The 18,743-nt window shown below is 39.3% G+C and overlaps 1 protein-coding gene across 4 annotated transcripts in view; it reads left to right on the forward strand.

Annotated features, from left to right (window-relative positions):
* The window catches only part of inpp5a (inositol polyphosphate-5-phosphatase A), a 119,516-nt gene that overhangs the window by 99,126 nt on the left and 1,647 nt on the right, over positions 1-18,743 (forward strand). For 2 of the 4 annotated variants that reach the window (XM_023840775.2, XM_023840838.2), the window contains exons 10-15: positions 149-244; positions 1,360-1,434; positions 5,662-5,735; positions 13,795-13,906; positions 17,542-17,610; positions 18,568-18,604. In XM_023840775.2, coding sequence (XP_023696543.1) covers positions 149-244; positions 1,360-1,434; positions 5,662-5,735; positions 13,795-13,906; positions 17,542-17,610; positions 18,568-18,604 — 463 coding nt within the window. Of the gene's footprint in view, positions 1-148; positions 245-1,359; positions 1,435-5,661; positions 5,736-13,794; positions 13,907-17,541; positions 17,611-18,567; positions 18,656-18,743 lie in introns of all 4 variants that reach the window. The other 2 variants (XM_023840795.2, XM_023840784.2) reach the window with 1 other exon arrangement.

The following is an 18,743-nucleotide window of genomic DNA, read 5'->3' on the forward strand; positions in this document are numbered from 1 at the left end:
CTTCAACGTCATAACATTTTATCAGAGTTAATAATTTGTCGCTATTATGCTAAATCTGCTGTCATTAATTGGCAAACGTAAATGGTTTAGTGCTCTTTGGCTGTTGATCACTTATTATTTGCTGATATGTTACTCTGATCTTCCTCAGAGGTTATGCTCCTCAGCCACTATGCAGACTGTCAGAGCTGCGGACACCAACGAAGTAGACAAGTTAATATTCAGAGAGGTGGACAATGATCGGAAGGTAAACTGCATGTGTTTTACTTTGTCTTGAACAAACACACACACACACACACATATAAATATACAATACGGGTTAAGGTCAGATATATCATATCTTTGGGGGAATCGTAAATTCATTTCTGTGGGAAGAATCCTAATCCCAGCACTAACAACCTTAACCCCTACCCAGCCCTAACCTTAACCACAAGTAACCAAACAAAATACAAGACTTTTGGCATTTTTAGGTGTTTAATTGCAGTCACGGATTTTTAGAAAACTGAGTTTCCACACAGTGTAATATACAGACACTCCTCACTTAATAACCTACCTGTTTCAGGACCACACGGACCAGCTGTCGGACCGGTCGGTATTGTACACGGTGCGAGAACTTTGGTCATGGAAATGGCGGCATAGCATCTCAGTGTCAAGCATTTCATCTCTCATCACCTTTTCTCAGCCTGTTACCTTGCCACAGTCACTCAGTATTCACTACACTGGCATTCGCAATCTCCAAGACTACATATTTCATCTATAAATTTGTACTTTACTGTGCACCCCATAGTAGAAGATGTCAGGAATAAATAAATAAAAATGATTACATGCTACCTGTAAACATTTACAAATATACTAAAAAATGTATAAATGGTGCAAATGTGACATTGAAACAATATCTAAAGATTGTTGACAGAAGCCCACTAGCATTACAGTCTGCTTGAAATATCAGTAACGGGCGGCTCACCGCTTATCAACCAAATACAAAAGAAATATGTTACACTGGGAATAAAAATACTTCCATCTAACAGTAATCCACCTCATTAGACCAAGATGATAACTGAGATTTGCGGTATACCTGACATAACTATCCAGACTAAGGAGATTCTGATATGTTAGTAATACCAGCTAATGTAGAGGCACAAAAAGGGGAAAAAAAACAAACCTTACAAGGAGTTATAATGTTTTATTAAATTACTACTAATGACTGTTTTGTTAAATGCATAACTGTTTTATTAAATAAGTACTAATAATTTTATTAAATACAGCAGAAAGATCCTTTGTTAACGATCAAAAAGATTGAACACTGTGTGGCTAAAAGATTCTGTAATTGATGACCCCCATATTTTCCTTCTTCCTATTCAGGTTGTACTTCAACTCGAAAAGAAGCTTTTTAATTATATTAATCAAGATGTTTTCCGGGAAAACAATGGAACACAGGTAAGATCACCTAGCTTCTTAAATCTGATATATTTATTTAATATTTTTTCCAAAAGCTACTTTAAGTAATTTAATTTTTCGCCATTTAACATACAGATATTCTTCTGTCTTTTGAATGTTTTACACCATACAAATGAGCCTGACATGTATGGATTTTTTTCCCCAAGGGACATAAACATTTTGCACCTTTCATTGTGAGTGAATGGGATGTTCAGCAAACTTGAGCTTATCTAGCAACAACCTGTCACAACCATTAAAGAGGTGACCTGTCTCTGCACTGCTCCCAAATAGCCAGTGGCAAAATCTCAGATTAGATTATCTGGACTGTCTATAATGAAACACATCTTTATATACTCCCAATTGCAGCTCTAGCTCTGCACTTCTATAGCCGCAAATTGACTCCACCTCGGGGAGGGGGGATAAAAAAAGAAAAGACAGAAGCTGGTCTATTAACGATTGCAGTGTACGCATTTCTAACTGTGTACACAATGCAAATGGGCCTAAGCATCCATGATCTTATGGCCTCCTTGCTCTCCCATGCTAGGATCCTCATGATTTTACTTCACGGACAGCCTGGAGGAGAAGGTGTTCTTCCAGATTGACTGTGCACAGAAAGATAGATGGCATAATGAGGCATCAGAGATAATCTAATCGTCATGGTCTAGTTAAACACACAGTGTTGTGATCCTTATGAAACAAACTACCTTTCTAAGAGGATAAATGTCCCTCTTCACCCAGCTCAAAAAAAAGAAAAAAATGATTCCTTGGCATCCTTCATCAAGTAGTAGACTGGTACCAGCTTGACAGAAATTTAATTCCAGCTAGCTCTCGAAAATAATTATTGTACTTTGAGAGGAGTAATCATTGGTCGGGACATGATTGAATGTGTCCATGCCTATTGACTTTTCTTATGATTTATAGGTTTGTTTAGTCGATATTCCCATCGAAATTGTATAATTAATTATCCGCGCGGCTGTCAGGCCGGGAGGATGGAGAGCCCTGATGAGTATTTGGGAAGATTAAATTTCCCTGGCCGCGGCATCGCGGACAAGCCGCGAGCAATGGGGCCTGCAGGGGTCCGCCAGCGCACGGCCCCGGCGACTGGCCGCCGCCCAGCCTCCCACCTGTCTTCTTCGCTACGATTGATTTTGTTACAGTATCTCTTTATTTTAACTTTATCTGTGTGGTGTCTGCATCGGTGCAGGCCGGGCATGCCTACCGCGGAGTGATGAACCTTCCTGTCACCGTAACTTCTCTTGGTCATGCTCCCAACGTACATCCGAGACCACTCAAGCAGCCAGAGGAAGGGGGGAAAAATAGCTCAGCTTCGTCAATATTTTACCTGTCAAAGATCTTAAGTGGAAATACAGCGGCAATCTAAATAAAATCTGACCTTACTGAGAAATATACAACTCTATCGTGTAGTAAGTGTAATGGTACGGCATACAACTTTGTAACGCTGCAGTAATCTTGTTTATCTTGTAAGAGTATTGATTAGCATCTTAAATAACAGCTATACTCGTAGTAGGTATCTGACAGGGCTTTGATCTTATCCATCTGTATATTGGCTTGTGACCTTCTTTTTTTTTTTGCACATGGATTGAGCCCTATAATGGAATGAAATTGGTATGTAGGTAAAAATTTAAGCAGAGAGTTTCAAGTTTTAAAATCATTCGGTAACTGATAACGGCATTCAGAGGAGAAAGTCTCCTTTGAGTCTTTTGGAAGGAATGTTTGTTTGGATTGAACCTGTCACCCTTCAGCCACTTGCAGCCAAAACTGCCCTGTACCGCTGCACAAAATAATGAACATCTCATAAAAGAAGGAAAATATGGCTTTGCAATGAAAGGAAAGAGTGAAGTCAAAAATAAAATTAAACGACCTTTCAACTCTGTCCTTATTGATGGCTTTTAATGCCAGCAGATGACATCAGGAGGGTATTTGACAAGTTATAAATCAAAGCACAATTATGGCTGTAGACAGCTTGGCAGGCCAGGTCAGGGAGACAGTCAGCAATGAAGCTTTTTATACCTTTTACCCTCAACAAATTCCCTTTATCCACAATCCAACCTGCTTTGATTTAGGACTCCCTGTTTATTGAAGTGTAGTGGGAATTTTGACCAAATACTAATTTTCACTGCATTTAAAAGTGTTTTTTTTTCCTGTTCACCCTTGGCCGTGCTTCTCCCAGAGTTTGACCACTCCAGTAGGGAACTTCAAGGTCATTTCCAGCTGATAAACTACCACCACTTTATGCTGCAATGAGCCCTTGAACCCATATAAGCAGTGATTTTACTGCTGACCTATCAGACCAGCAAATCATTATGCTTAATTGACCCAAGATGAAATGTAGTGTGAAATTTCAGCCCCTGGGTTTTCCAGTCACCCTAAATGAATTACTCAACATTCACTTAAGATGGAAACACATCACAGGAACACAAATAGTGTTGGCACTGTTGTTTGTTGTTTTTTTTTTTTTTATTGCCAGCTGGCTCTTAATTTAGGATGCGTACAGGGTAAGGTATTTACACTCATGCACATATGTTGTGTTCTAGGCCATAAATGGTAGCCGTGGACATTTGGGGGGGGGGGGGGGCATATCTGTGCACGCCCGTGCTGTGCAGCGTCCCTTAACCCCATTTCTCATTCACGGCCTGCAAAGTCTCCCGTGACCCCAGCAGCCTGAGTTTGATGAATGCTGTAGATCTGCCCTCTTGAACCTCAAACCTCTGTCTGTAAACTGCAGCTCCTCCAGACTGGCTGATCATGACTTTGCTCCCTCCACCAGCACATGGTTACGGATATGCTTTCCACTTCCCACTTTCCACTTTCCACTTCCCACGCACACGCACACAAGCACGTGCTTTCAGGGATACTAGTTTGCTGGTACGCGTAATATATGCGTAGTTGCACACCGTATCCACATTTGACCCCAGACAGAGACGTTGAGACTTTTGATGGATTGAGTTTGTTCATCATAAGCTGGGGTGTCGTGCTTCTCGTTTTTGGTTAGCGGGGATGGTGGCTTTTTGTTAGCGGGGATGGTTGGTTTGGTTAGTGGTGATGATGATGTCATTGTTAACCCGTGTAATATACTGTGTGGGTAGGACAGGTTAGTTATTCTTTTGTTCAAATTACCTCTATAAACAGCAATAAATTATTGACAATAATTTACTATGAAATCAGTATATTTTAAAGAAATACTTTATGCTTAAAGTAACACAACAAATTTTACGCAAAGCTCAAATTGGTTTTAAACCAAGTCACAGACAGATGCTATAATACAAACCAGAGCATGGATGCCCTGGCAGATTCATGGGGCCCAACACTTTTCAGGGGCCCTTAAATATGTGACAGTGGACAGGGGCCCCAAGGTGACATTTTGTCAGGGAATTTCTAGCTCCTTCCATGCAAGTAACATTTTATTAACATAAATTGAATCTAAGGTGTTTGCGAAAAATAAAGATCCGGTCAAAGATACGTTATATTATGTGGTTTCGGAGAATAAGCTCGTGGTACCTTCTGAGCTGTACATCGCTTTGAGTTTTTAATTTGACATCCTGTCATGAGTCACATTGTCTTCTACACTATATTTCATGTCACTGAGAGAGTTAGATAAAGAATGTGTGTAATTAATTGTGCCCGTGTCTTCATCAGGTAGGTCCTTCTGTATTTGCATTGCTTTATTAATGATTTGGCTGCCCGGCTGCTGGGCAGCGTGGACAGACTCATCTTGTGTGTCTCCTGATACCCGCTGGTCTTGTGGGAATGCAGTGATCCAGGTGTTTAACTTACCTGTGCTTCTTATAGATAATTAATGTGTACAAGAAGCTGCTAATTGCACTTTTCACTAATGATTTATGAGGTTTGTGAAGCTGTGTGTGGGGCGGGGGGGGGGGGGGGGTGGCTATGAGAGACAGCGAGAGAGAGAGGCGTCATCTTATACCTGAGCACTTGCCATTACTGCAATCAGAAATCTACACAGCTGGGAGATGAGACATGATTGATGAAAAGTGGGAAAACAGTCTCAGTCTTTGTGATGAGGTTAGGGAAGGCCCATCCCTCGACTTCCTCACTTGGCATGAGATTGCCACAGACCTTCACGTCGCCAACACAATACACGCAAACACACATTAAATGTATGAGAACCTTTCTCACCGCAAATAACAACCCATATCTCACTATGGGACAGCTTACAGTTATACCTTCTTTTTACCTCTTTTTCAGCTTTTAGAGTTTGACAAAGAGCTATCTGTGTATAAGGAAAGGCTGCACGAACTGGAGATCTCATTTCCTCCAAGGTATGGAACCAAGTACAAATGTTTCAATGATATTAATCCAGTGTACATGTGTGTCTATAACTCAAATACTGCGCATCATACTAGCAATCATTATTACATAGGTGTATATAAATTTCGTAAAAATTTAAATTGTTATAGTTTTCATTTGTATATATTGTGTAATTATTTACATTTGAATTGATTACATATTGGCATATCTTTTTACTCTTTTTTTCCCATGAGAGCGAAATGTCTTTTTGTCTCCAAAACACACTTTGAGTACAATTGTGAAATTAGTAGGCTCAGAGATTTAAACTGATGTTCATAATTATCAAAATGCTATCGGTAATTTAGAAAAGCGTCAACAGAAATACCTCTTTAAATTCTAATCAAAATATCTCTTCCAATAAGAATCCGAAAGTGGTATTTGCACGTTTCTAAAAACTGACAAATTTTCCAGTTACCATTAACCTCCCGTTGCTCAGGCTCTGATGTCCGTCTGCAACATCAAGGCTAACTGAACATAACAATTCATACGTGGTGGAAAATTACACTGCTGCCTACAGAGGAGAGAATTCTACTTTCTCCTACTCCTCAAACAAATGAATTTGCAATTAGCCCTTTCAAAAATCGAGTGCAAACAAATGATTACGTGGAATATGTTTTGGAGCTGGTGTGATAATGGCAGTTGACCTTTGGCGCCAGTAGTGACTCAATCACTGCAGATAATGAAAAGCTGTAATCAAACAATAATCGCTTGATAAACTGCAGTCGTGGCGAAGTGTGTTTGTGTGGGGGGGTGGGATGTGGCGGGTGTAGGGGGTCAAGGTTCTGGCAGCCGTGCAGCGTTTTTAAATAGCTTCTTGTCTTAATCACAGCACTGATTTACATCGCTTTACATAAATGACATTTGGATTCATTTTCATTTTACATCTGCCCCCCAAAGGCACACAACAGTAATCTATTAACCTATTTATTAATAGCTTTGCAGAACATGGAGTAACGTAATCCAGCTGTATTAATGAAATATTAATTAGGTAGTAGAGAACACATTATGTATAATCGGTATACTTCATGAGAAGTCCGTGACTATACGTAGTTCACACAAAATCGTGTTTTTATGAGGAGAGATCTCTCCGCTATACGCCGCAATTTGTGCGTTTCTCAAAGACCAAAACTTCCCTTTCTTACGTTTAATAAATACCCACGCTTAAGAGTCTTATCAAATATACTGGCTTTTCCACATCTCTCGGGCCTGTAACGCATTTAAACTACTTGTGGAATATTGAAATATTATCCCGACATAGTTAGTGACCCATATTGGCTTTTCTTGAATGCATCAGTACATACATGAATATCGTGTTGTTTTGTCAATTTCTCTGCATTACAACTGATTTAAGGAAGCAGACAAAATTATAGTATGCCAGATTTGAATGATCTGTCTGTCATTGTAATCTTTTCTAAACTATATGGTTCTGTCTTCACTGAATAAAAGCCCTTATTTCTGGTTGACCTTCTCAGGAATCTTCTCATAAGTCATATGACCTTTGTTGTTGAGTCCAGATTAAGATGGCTGTAATTATTTTGCATCGCTCACAGGCCAGCATAGTGGCATGGCTGTTAGGGTGCGACATTTCCGTGCGCGGTGTTCGCCTTTAAAGAACGTGCTACAAATTGTAAATTCATATTGTGCGCTGCAGAGAGGTCGTGTGTCAGGGTGAGGCCTGACAGCTCTACACCTACACACCGGTGTGTGGAATCTGGCTTTCTGGTGCGAGCTGTGTCTCTGGAGCCAGCCTGCCGCGCCAGAGTGGCAGGACACTGATCGACTGTGCCATGTCGGGAGAGAGCATAGGATCCCCGGTTTGTTTTTGGCAAGATTGACGACTATACAAAGCCGACACTGGGATGACTTAGAAAGCGAGGAGTTAGCGTGGACTAATATGGTACTCCTGATGAGCTTGTTGAGAAAGGGGACTTGTAGCTGTAGGGTATCAGAGAGCCCTGTGTCTGCATTTCTTATCTTCAAGACCAAGTTAACCTGAAGTAGGAAAGGGTGAAAGCAGGGAGACAGTCCAGTAGAATGAGTGACTCCATTCCCGCGTCCCTCTGTTTGCCAAGTCTGGACAGGCAGAGGGGGTTGGAGAAGGATTGATATATAGTTGTCTCTTCACCGTTTGCTGAAGCTGCCAGAGACCAACTGGGGTTCTTTCACATATATTTTCTAAACTACATGAGCCTATGATGATGGTCCAAATACCACTGTGGAAAGAAAACATCCACTCTGGGCAGGTTGGTTTGTAACCTTGTTTCCAAAAGTCAAGCCCCAGGACTGCGCCCTCTAGTGGGCCCCAACTTAAGTGCATTAGTGTGCCTTTGATCTGTTAAGCAAATACATAATTTTGTAATGATTTGCATCATGGACCGAAAAGTGACTTCAGCAGCTTTCCAGTATCTTGAAAATGAAAGTGAGACATTAAATTATAGTTCTTTGGATCGATGGACGGACAAATGGACAGATGGATGGATTTGGAGCAGTAATATGAAAACGGATATGCAGCATGACAGGCTTGTGTCTCTAAGATGTTCAGTTCGGTCCAAAAAACATATCTGATCGTTCGCTTGAGTGTAGAATAGTTCAGCTGTTATCTCCTTACAACCGTCAATGTTATGAGAGCATCAGTCAGTACAGGCACGTGGTATAAGTTATAAAGAAGGATAAATTATTGTCACATGCAGACAGCAGCAAGGGCTGACAGATTACTATGCATATGTGTCTTGTCACCTTATCCTGACTTTGGGACCCTCTGTGTGATTTAAATGCATAATAGGGACCTCTTTAGAAACATTTCATTCAGTGCAAATCTTTTCTCAGGGAGTGATATTTCTATGCACCTTTTAAGATTCAATGCTAGGGTCTTATTAAACACATAATGTAATGCAAATTTAGTTATAATCTGAATGTATGTAAAATGGCAGCAAATCTGATTATTGGACATTGTGGTGGAAACATGCATGTCATATGTCACAAACTGTTTGGCTTACTAATTAAGGGCCACTGTAAGTGGCTGGATTGGCAGAAGGGAACTTGCTTTGATGAGGGCATTGATTTGAGCTGAAGGAGTGGGATTGACTTCATACCAGTTCACCCAACTGGGAGTCATGTGAGCTTAGCCTGTGGCTGCCCCACCTTAGCCCTCACCTCGCTGCCGTCACACAGTATCTCCTATCTCTGCTCCTTCCCCTTGTATTCACAAGTTTATATTGCCCTCATTAAATAGAGTATTTCTCAATGGAACACTGTTTGACTTGTCACTTATTTGTCATTATATAGTACAAGATAAGACTGCTTAACTGTTAGATAATGAATGTTGACCAGGGACTTGGCTTGAGTCATTTTCCCCCGGGCTGTTAGTTTGCTAGGGACAAAGTGCTATGCCAGGTTGACTTCCTGTGTTGGCTGGGGAAACAATCACACATGGGTATCTGGAGTTTTTGCTAAACCGCCCAGATATTTAAACAAGCACATCCAATAAAGGTTATTACAACTTTATTATGGCGTTTAGTAGACATCCTGCTAAAATGCCCTGCAGTAGTTAACTTTACTCATTTATATCATTGGACGTGTATCTACTCAAGCAAGTTAGGCTGATTTCTCAAAGGCGTAACAATTGCACTCTAAACTTGTACCAAACTATTTATTTGTCTGTGAACTATTTAAACTGGTATGTTACCTTTTAACATACTGGTTGTACATTCTTTAAAAGTAGTATGATTTTGCCATCTACGTAAAGGGACCGGCATGATTGAAGACAAACTAATTATAGCTCCCAAATATAAGTGCGTTAATTCGTAGCTCCTGGTGTTCTGGTTAAAAAAAAAAAAAAACTCATTCTGTGACTGAAATGATACATTGTAGCCATTTGAGAAGCTGCTTATTGTGCTACCTTAGTGACAGCGCTTGGTGGTGAAACACACCATATATGCATGGAAGTATTTTCAGAAACACAGAGCCCTGATGTACAGGTGGGCAATTGTTGTGTTTATCAGCTCTGCCCATTAATTACTGTAATTACTCTTGCTTCAGGTAATATGAGCCCGATAGGAACTGACGGCTTTCAGACTTCACACCCACCTTCTAAGTTTGCTCTCAGATAAGTTTGTGAGCGCACTAATCAGGCGCATTAATCATGTTGCTCAAAGCGCCACTCTATTGTTTGTCGTTGCATTAAGGCTGTCATGTAATCTAGCGTGATGTCGTCAGGGGAAATGCGACTGCCTGCACATCTGCGCTGTCCTCTGTCCCTCTGGTCACCAAGTGAAGAGGGACTAGAGTATCATGGCTGTAGGCAAAGTACATCCCATGTCTTTAAAAAAAAAAAAAAAAAAAAAAAAAAGATAACTGTTTTGGAATTTTTTTGTTACTGTTCCAGTACATCTCCCAGTACATCTCCCAGTCCCACCTTGGTTTTCCCACTGAGGGCCACATGCCACTTGGCAGCTTCTTACAGCCTCTTACATTTTTCCTTGTCATTGGCAGCATGAGTTGGTTCACAGATAATACTAGATGTTTCTTGGTCAAATAATTAGTTAAAGAATCTTTTCTGTATTCACCATACTTCTAGAATGGTTTCTGTTCTAAACTGCTCTGGTTTAGCTTAATTGCCAAAAAATGCAGAACATGGGCATCAATTTAAAAATCCCATTATGATTCCATTATTAAATCCTTAATTTTCCCCTGTTCAATTGCTGATTTTAAATCACAGCTTGAATTTATTTGCATGGTTAGTTATGCCATTTGCTTAGTTTTCATACACTGTTTTGTTATTGTAACTGATGGAACTTTCATTATTAAGTTCTGTCATATTAAGTCCGTCACTGTTATTGCCTGCAAATCACTTACCCATTCTAATGAATCATTCCTGAATATGTTGTAATGCTGATGTGATGGTTGTTTTTTTTCTTCCTGTGCAGGTTATTGTTTCACAATCAACTTTGTGTGTTGAACTCTCCCAAGTTTTTTACAGCAGTATTGTTATTTTTTTTTAATGGCACTATACAAAATACAAATTAGTTTAAAGGTGGCCATTTTGCACTTAAGTGTTTTGAGCCAAACTGGCAAACTGCAGTTCCTGGGCAGTATCGGTGTAGCCTGGTCAGCTCCTTCTCCGTTACGGTTCAGTAGGCAGGGAAGCTCTGTTGCCGTCTGCTGTTTTGTGGGACGTCCAGCACACATGGTGCGTAGGAATAATTTTCAGCACAGGATCAGTGGGGAAAACAGTAATTATACGGTTGTCTTTAGTCCCTCCCCCCCTTGAAAAAGCATGGTGATTGGAATTTCTTAATAGCTATTGGTTTATCATGTTCAAAAACCTAGATGTTTACATTGATATCTTTGCATATTTTGTCGATTTCTGTCATAAAGTATATTTTCCAAAACAATTCAGATGTTTCCAGTTGTCCAGTTATCAATGTGACACATTTCCTACATGCATGTGTCTCAGTCTTATTGATTGATTCTTTTCCTAATTGAAGCACGAGTGTTTAAAGTTGCATCACAGACCAGTTTTGCATCGTGTCTGAAATTCAATCAATATTTTTCATCATGCATGGGCTCATCAAATTCCCTTCAGAGGTGTAGCAATATCATGTCATTAAAGTCTTCGATAAACCTTTGAGAGGCTCAGTCTCATGAAGAACGTAGCGCCTTGATGACGATGTTCTTCCACTCTCTGTCCCTCTTCACTCCCTCTTATCTCTGTTGTACCATATCTCTTCCTTTTCTCCCGCATCTGCCTCTGTCCCATTTGCTCTATTCTCCTCTTTTGCTTTCATCTCAAGGATCAGTTTAACCCCCCTTTACAAGTGGCAGCTTTTCCAGATGCTGGAGGTGCAGTTAATACTAATTGGAGCTGCTAGCTTTGTAAGTCAGCCTCCCCGGTCCCTGTGCACTCACCTGCGGGGGGGGGGGGGGGGGGGGGCTGTGTGCCGGCGTATCGGAGCCTCCTTCCTTCCTCGGAAACCATTCACCTACCCTTATGTAGACCTTTCACCTCAGTGTCATGGTCACTATGGCACAACTGTAACATTTTCTATGGAGCAGCTGTTAAGCAAGTTGAAGCTTAACTACATCGTTTGCCAGTCAGTTCACCTCACTGATTTCCTTTATATTATTGGAGACTAGATGCCCTCTATCCTCATCACTGATGCATGGATATCGGAGTGCAAAAGGACCTGATTATGGGTGATTGCCGTGGCAGGTGTTTGTAGGAGTGTTAATGCGTGAACTAATTAGCTCCTGCTTTTTTAAAAGGATCTAGGAAAAAACTGTTGGATCTGACACTTCAGCGTAGCTCTGTCGCCTCACGCCTCCTGGGTGTGGGTTTGAATCCTGCCTCTACTTTCTGTTTGGAATTTGCAGGCTCCCCATATTTTGTGGGTTTTGTCTAGGGATATAACAATTCATCGATTCTAATGGAAATATTGATTGGTAAGGCCACTAGACGATTTAATTAACTCAACAAATATCAATTCATATCATCAAATGGTGTGCCGAAATGCTGCCAATAGAAATTGGTGAAAAAAATCTCTCGCACGAAGCAATCTAGATACTCACTTTGGTAGAAGGTAGAGACCAATACATTACAGTACATTGTATGTAGTTTAGTGCATTTGTGTTCTTGAGTAAGTTATACATATCCAGACATAGGTTTTTGTTGTTAAAATAAAAATATAAAAGAATGTTTACTGTGCAGGCATTGTTTCTGTTTTTGAGACATATGTTTTTCAATATATTCTATTTTAAATGAAAGATTAAACATTTATTAAGTGTTTTTGATTTCAAATAAATTCCACTAAAATCAGCTTGTTTCTCGGCATTGAAAATATTGATCATGAATTACTGAATTTAATCATATAATATCATATCATATCATATCATATATCACAGTAACATTTTAGATATCACCAGATACCGAATCACTAACCCCAAATTTTGTTCAGGTACAGCAGTTTTTTTCCTGCAGTCCAAAGACATGCAGTTAGTCTAGCTGGGGTCTCTAAATTGCCCGTAGTGTATGTGCCCTGTGATGGACTGGCATCCTGTCCAGGTTCTGCCCAGCCCTGTGCCCTGTGATGGACTGGCATCCTGTGCAGTTGTACCCCAGCCCTGTGCCCTGTGATGGACTGGCATCCTGTCCAGGTTCTGCCCAGCCCTGTGCCCTGTGATGGACTGGCATCCTGTCCAGGTTCTGCCCAGCCCTGTGCCCTGTGATGGACTGGCATCCTGTCCAGGTTCTGCCCAGCCCTGTGCCCTGTGATGGACTGGCATCCTGTGCAGTTGTACCCCAGCCCTGTGCCCTGTGATGGACTGGCATCCTGTCCAGGTTCTGCCCATCCTTGGGCCCTCCGCTGCCTGGAATCGACTTATAGCTTCTCCTGCAACCCTGATCAGGATAAGTGGTTGGACGATGGATGTATTTTTGAACACTTTATTCCTTATCTGTGTCTCCTAACACACATATTTAACAAACAAGCATTTATACAGTTATTCAGACAGTGTGAAACAGCCTAGTCTGCTGAAGCACTGGAGTAGTTAATTTGATTGTCGTCATTCAGATCTATTTTAGCTCAATGAGATAGAGTTATGAATTGGATTTTCAATAATGTAAATCCGTTTTGGCTTCGGTAGGTGTAGAAAGAACTTAAATCACTGAATTGTTCCTCCCATTTCCAATACAGCCTCTCTTGGATATTTGCCATATCCCTAATCTCTTTTTGATGGCAGCGAATCCTGCATGCTGGCTTAACACAGCCGCGTCTCCCACCTCTGCTTTCTGCATCGTCTTTCGGAGCCAACACACCCTCACACTCTCTCCTTTATCATAGTTATTTATTTATTTATTTATTTATTTATTTATTTATTTATTTTTATACTGACTCTGGTTTCTTCAATAATGGTTACGATTTGCTTTTAGACTGGTCCTATTCAATATCTCTTTATGTGTCTGTCTTTGCGAATGCCTGTTTTAAAAAATATATATATTTTGGTTGTATAGAAATGTTGTTGTTTCGTAACCAGTTACCCATACAGTGAAGATGCCAGTCAGGGTAAGCAGTACATGAACACTCGCTGTCCTGCCTGGTGTGACCGGATCCTGATGTCCGCCTCAGCCAAGGATCTGGTTTTAAAGGTAAGTTACCAGAGATGTGCTTCTGAACCTGCCACAGACATTTCCTTTAGATGTCAGTTTGAGCCCCACTTCACCCACCAGGAATGTTTTTTCCTGCCAGTATGAGCTGGGATTTTCATATCAAATTTGATTAGAAATGTTAAAAAGTTGCTTTTATTGCACAAACCAGCATTTGGTTTCGGCTTTTATTTGTTAATTTTAATGTTAACCTCCCAGGTCCCCAAAATGACGCATCATAGCACTTAATATGTGGTTTACATGGTTCCGGTGTCTGTCATGTGTGACGCATATTGTAACTTTTTGAAAAACATTGAAAGGCCATTTCATTAATTGTTCTTAATAGTTTCTTATGTAGTTAAGAATACCCAACAAACAATGACTAATAAAATAATAATAATGGGCAACATTAACATTTAACTGCTGGTGTGCAGAGCTACTGCAATATCACTCTGACATGGATTTTAGTTTTTATATGGTTTAGGCATAAATTGTAAGGAAAATGGTCTACGGTGGGCAGAAAGATTTTGATTCTGAAAAATAGGCTTCAACTAGTCTAGTCAGTCAATAAATAAATAAATAAATATGTAAGTAAATAAAATGCCTACCGTCAACCTGACTTCATTGCTGGATTCAGTTGAAGGTGTCTTTCTGAGATAGTGGTCTGGTGGAGCTATTTAATTTTAATCCTCTTTAAACTGAAGTGAAAGTTATTGTCTTATACCAGTTCTAACAGTTTTTAGACTTTGTACTTAAACTAGTAGGCTTCTTGGATATTTGTTTTCAGTTGTGTATCTTGTGCAATTTCACCCACTGGGTGTTTTGGTCCCATGTTTGGAAGATCACTGTAAATCGCGTACAGGATCTCCTCTTTTTTAAGCTTCACTTCAGAGTATGTCAGATACTGGCTTATGTAAGGTTTGCATGGCCAAATAAAATTTCATTCAAAATTAAATACAATATATGTCCTGCTTGCATTTGGCTTCTTGCAGTTATTTGTTTCTTGTCTTTGTTTTCTATATTATAAATTCCCTGAGTTTCTGCTAGGAAGATATTTTTAACAACCGTGATGAGAAATGCTTTTTTGGCTGGACCTGGGGAAGCTTGCAGTGAGTTTGTCTCCCTAAATTTCCATCCATACTTACATGAATTTCACCGGCCTCTAATCCACATTAGTTTGTTGAATTTGCCTCAGTAGGTAATTTGGTTTTTACACTGTCAGTGACGCTCTCCAAATTGTAGTGGATGTTGAGTCTCTCGATCGCTCAATACCCGTCTGTCCCTCCCTCTCCCTCCTCCTTTTCTATCTTTGTCTATCCATCTTATTCTCTCTCAGCTCCGCCAGCCCCACAGATGGAGATACGGCATCTGTGAATATTCATATACGGAGATAAGCTGAGTCCACATAGGCAGTACATATCCAGGCTGTACATATATGCCAGTTGTGTGTATGAGCACTGTGGCCCAGGAGAACTTTGATTTCTTCAGCTCTAGAAACTACTCTCCCCCCGTTTCCTATTACTGAAAGTCAACAATGTCACAGATCCAAACTGCCATTGTACACTCAGACAAATCTTTCTACCCCAGATCCATCCAACATGCATACAGATCTGCAACCTTGTTTAATGGTCCAGCATTAAAAACACATGAAAGTCGTGCTTGATTCTGTTGGATGGTTGTGTTGTTTTCGCATTATGGACTCTATTTCTGTGTTTTCTTTAACAAACTCAAGAATGACCTTGGAATGTGATTCTTGTGGAATTTAAAATAAAGTGAATTCTGCACACCAAGAAACCATAGTTAGTTCGGGGGATCAATCTGTTACTTAGGAATTTAAAATTTGTTTTTTTATATACATAAAATAAACATGATGATGATGAAATATAAGTTGTTTACTATGCTGTAGACTTGGTAGCGATGAATTCATACTGCAACAATGTGTACACTTTAGCCAGCACAAATTAGGTGGTAATAAGATTAGTTATCAGTAACTATAATAAATATTACATTCGGAGCTTCTGAAATAACACTGTGACACTTTATTGCATATACTTTTGACTATTATGAGTATTTTTAATTAATGAAGTTTAAATTGTGGCATTTTTGAATATGTTTTCTAGGTTATTTTTGGATTATGACATAATTGTTGCATAAAACAACATTCTGCAGTATAGCATTCCAGTTGACCATGGTACATTACTTGAAATTGCCAGGTAAAGTTAAATGATGTTAAAGCTAGCTGTTAGGCTAACAGCATAAGAATTGTTTAATGATATTTTGATATATTTCAAAATAAATTACAGCTCAGTATTAGTGTTACTAAACTGGAAGCTAAATAACCTGTTATCTGATCATTTAATTTTTTCATTGCAAACATTTAGCAGATAGTTTGACCTCAGTGGCAATTGGAATATTCTTAAAGCAGTAGTACATAGTGACATTGTTTAAGCGTAAATATCTTGTATATATAGATCCTGTTCATATGTAAATGAATTACCAGCTGAGTATTTCCCTTATCCTCCTATTAGTGTTAACTATATCTGGTAAAACTTGAATATTAAATCGTCAGTAAGCAACTTTAAACAAAAAAAAAAGGATGATTTCAAAAATTGAGTTACATGCATATATTACTTAACTCAATAATATCAGTTTTTAGCTGTTAATTGTTGATAATAGAGGGTCCAGCCTGAGCTTTTTTTATAAAATCCCCTAATGTGTGAATCTCCACAGATGAGCTTACGGGGCACTGAGCGTCGACGCAGACACAAGGCGCCACAGATTGTAGAGACATGGGGCTGTAAACAGCCTTCATGCAGCATCATCTATCATGGCACGGTCCGTTAACTTGCCATCATGTTATTTTCTGCTTTCCGAGCCCTAACACACCAAAGGTTGCCCGCTGCCTGGGCGGCCCGTCGGCAGCGCAGAGCACGCGGTAATGAATGCTCACCCGAGTGTGTGCTTGTTTCTGCCGGAAAGCCCTGGTAATTTGTTTATCTGTCTAAAGATTATGCAGCCCGAAAATCCACAATTTTATGCTGCCTTTGTAAATGATCAAGTCCTGTTTGATGAATGTATCCCGGCTCTCAGAGTCAGTGGCACGATGCTCCCCAAACATATTGGAAAGTGCTGATGCATGCCTTACGAAGAGGTAATATCTGTGTTCTAGCCCTACCATTGGTGCGCTGCTGTGGTGGTGACCTTAGACTCTGTTATTGGTTTGAAGTTAATTCAAATTTAAGTTTATGGTTCATTTTTTACTTTTTTGTCCTTAAGCACATCTCACCTAGTCATACTTGGTTGCATCCTGCTTGACTTTAAAATGAAGAGTGTTTAAAAAGTCTTTAGTTCAAGTACAAAAAAACATGTATCTTTTCTACATCTTTTGAATATTATTCTGTAGGAAAATATTTAGAATAAAAAATATATTTTTTTATAATGATCTTTTTATTATTTGTGGATTAATAATTGTTCTTTTATAATTTTCTTTCTCTCAACATTTTCTGCAATTTTCTTTAAGCTTGTTTGTTTCTTAATCATTTGTGGTTTGTTTTTATTGAATGCATTTTTCTTAGTTATGAAGGCATTTAACTGAATTTTTGTTTGTTTTTTATTTGTTTGTTTGTTTTAACCTTTAGCCTGAAAATGAGGACAAAGCTGTGATCTATGATAATATAGGGCCTAACGTCTGTATGGGGGACCATAAGGTAACAGCATTATTGATCTCTCTCTGTCAGCTGTCTAGTTTCCTTTAATTCATTAAGTCTGTCGTTTGAGTGTGCCGTATAGTTTTTCGTCAATTTTTGCATTTTCATTTTGAACCTTTCATTTTGCTTCACTCTCCTCGATCAGTATAATATAAACAGTAATAGGTTTCTCAGATGTCTTACACTCTGTCATGAGCTCTAACTGTGTAATTTCACAGGAGATGCCACTTCCAGCTAATTTGCACTAGCTTGAAAATACTTGCGGGATTGTTTACATATTTATTTGTTGAAGAGATGACTGCTGTCCTGCCATTCCTTTTATACACTTCATACTCAGCCCATGAAACAATGACGCCATACTCTCGCTGATCCCCCAATGCTGTATGTGTATTGCTTTTGTATCTTCTTCTTTTATATCACTCGCATATGGACACCATCCAATCAACATTGTTGTTGTGAGTGCAAGTAGACAAACAGTGCACTTATTTAAGAGAGTAAAGCTTGGTAACTTTTTCTGCTGCTTTCTTAATTTTCAGAGCTGTTACTGCTCACAACTTTCTTTCCTGTCTTCAGTAACCGTATTGTCATATTAATTGAAAATAATACTGAAAAAGCTATAAGCCTGGTCAGATGAATTAAAAGTTTTGTTGTTCTCACTTAGTCTATTAGTGGAAGAGAAAAAAATCATTCAGACCAATGATTAATGAAAAGCTGTAATTTTCGGTATCACAGTGAAAAATTGTTAGCAGAAACTGTTTTACACAGCTAAAATCTCATATTATTAGTGAATACATTACACCAAGAACATGGGGACTCATGTGATGTGTTTGCTTATTTCAGTTTCGAGTTGTTGAGTATGTGTTTCAAAACCAGGAAAAACATCTTATACTTTTCCATGTCTCAGAATTAGACCAAGTCTGATGCAATTACAAACACGTCTGTATCTTTCTTTTGCAGCCTGTCTTCCTGTCATTTCGAATAACAGCAGGGGCAGGTAAACCTAATGCAAATAAGCACAAGTGTTGTGTCGTGCAGTGATGTTGTGGTAAATATTATTTTATTATTATTATTATTACTACTACTACTGCTACAACTATTATTATTATTATTATTATTATTATTATTATTATTTC

This window comes from Paramormyrops kingsleyae, chromosome 3, assembly GCF_048594095.1.
Source record: "Paramormyrops kingsleyae isolate MSU_618 chromosome 3, PKINGS_0.4, whole genome shotgun sequence".
Lineage (NCBI taxonomy): Eukaryota > Metazoa > Chordata > Actinopteri > Osteoglossiformes > Mormyridae > Paramormyrops > Paramormyrops kingsleyae.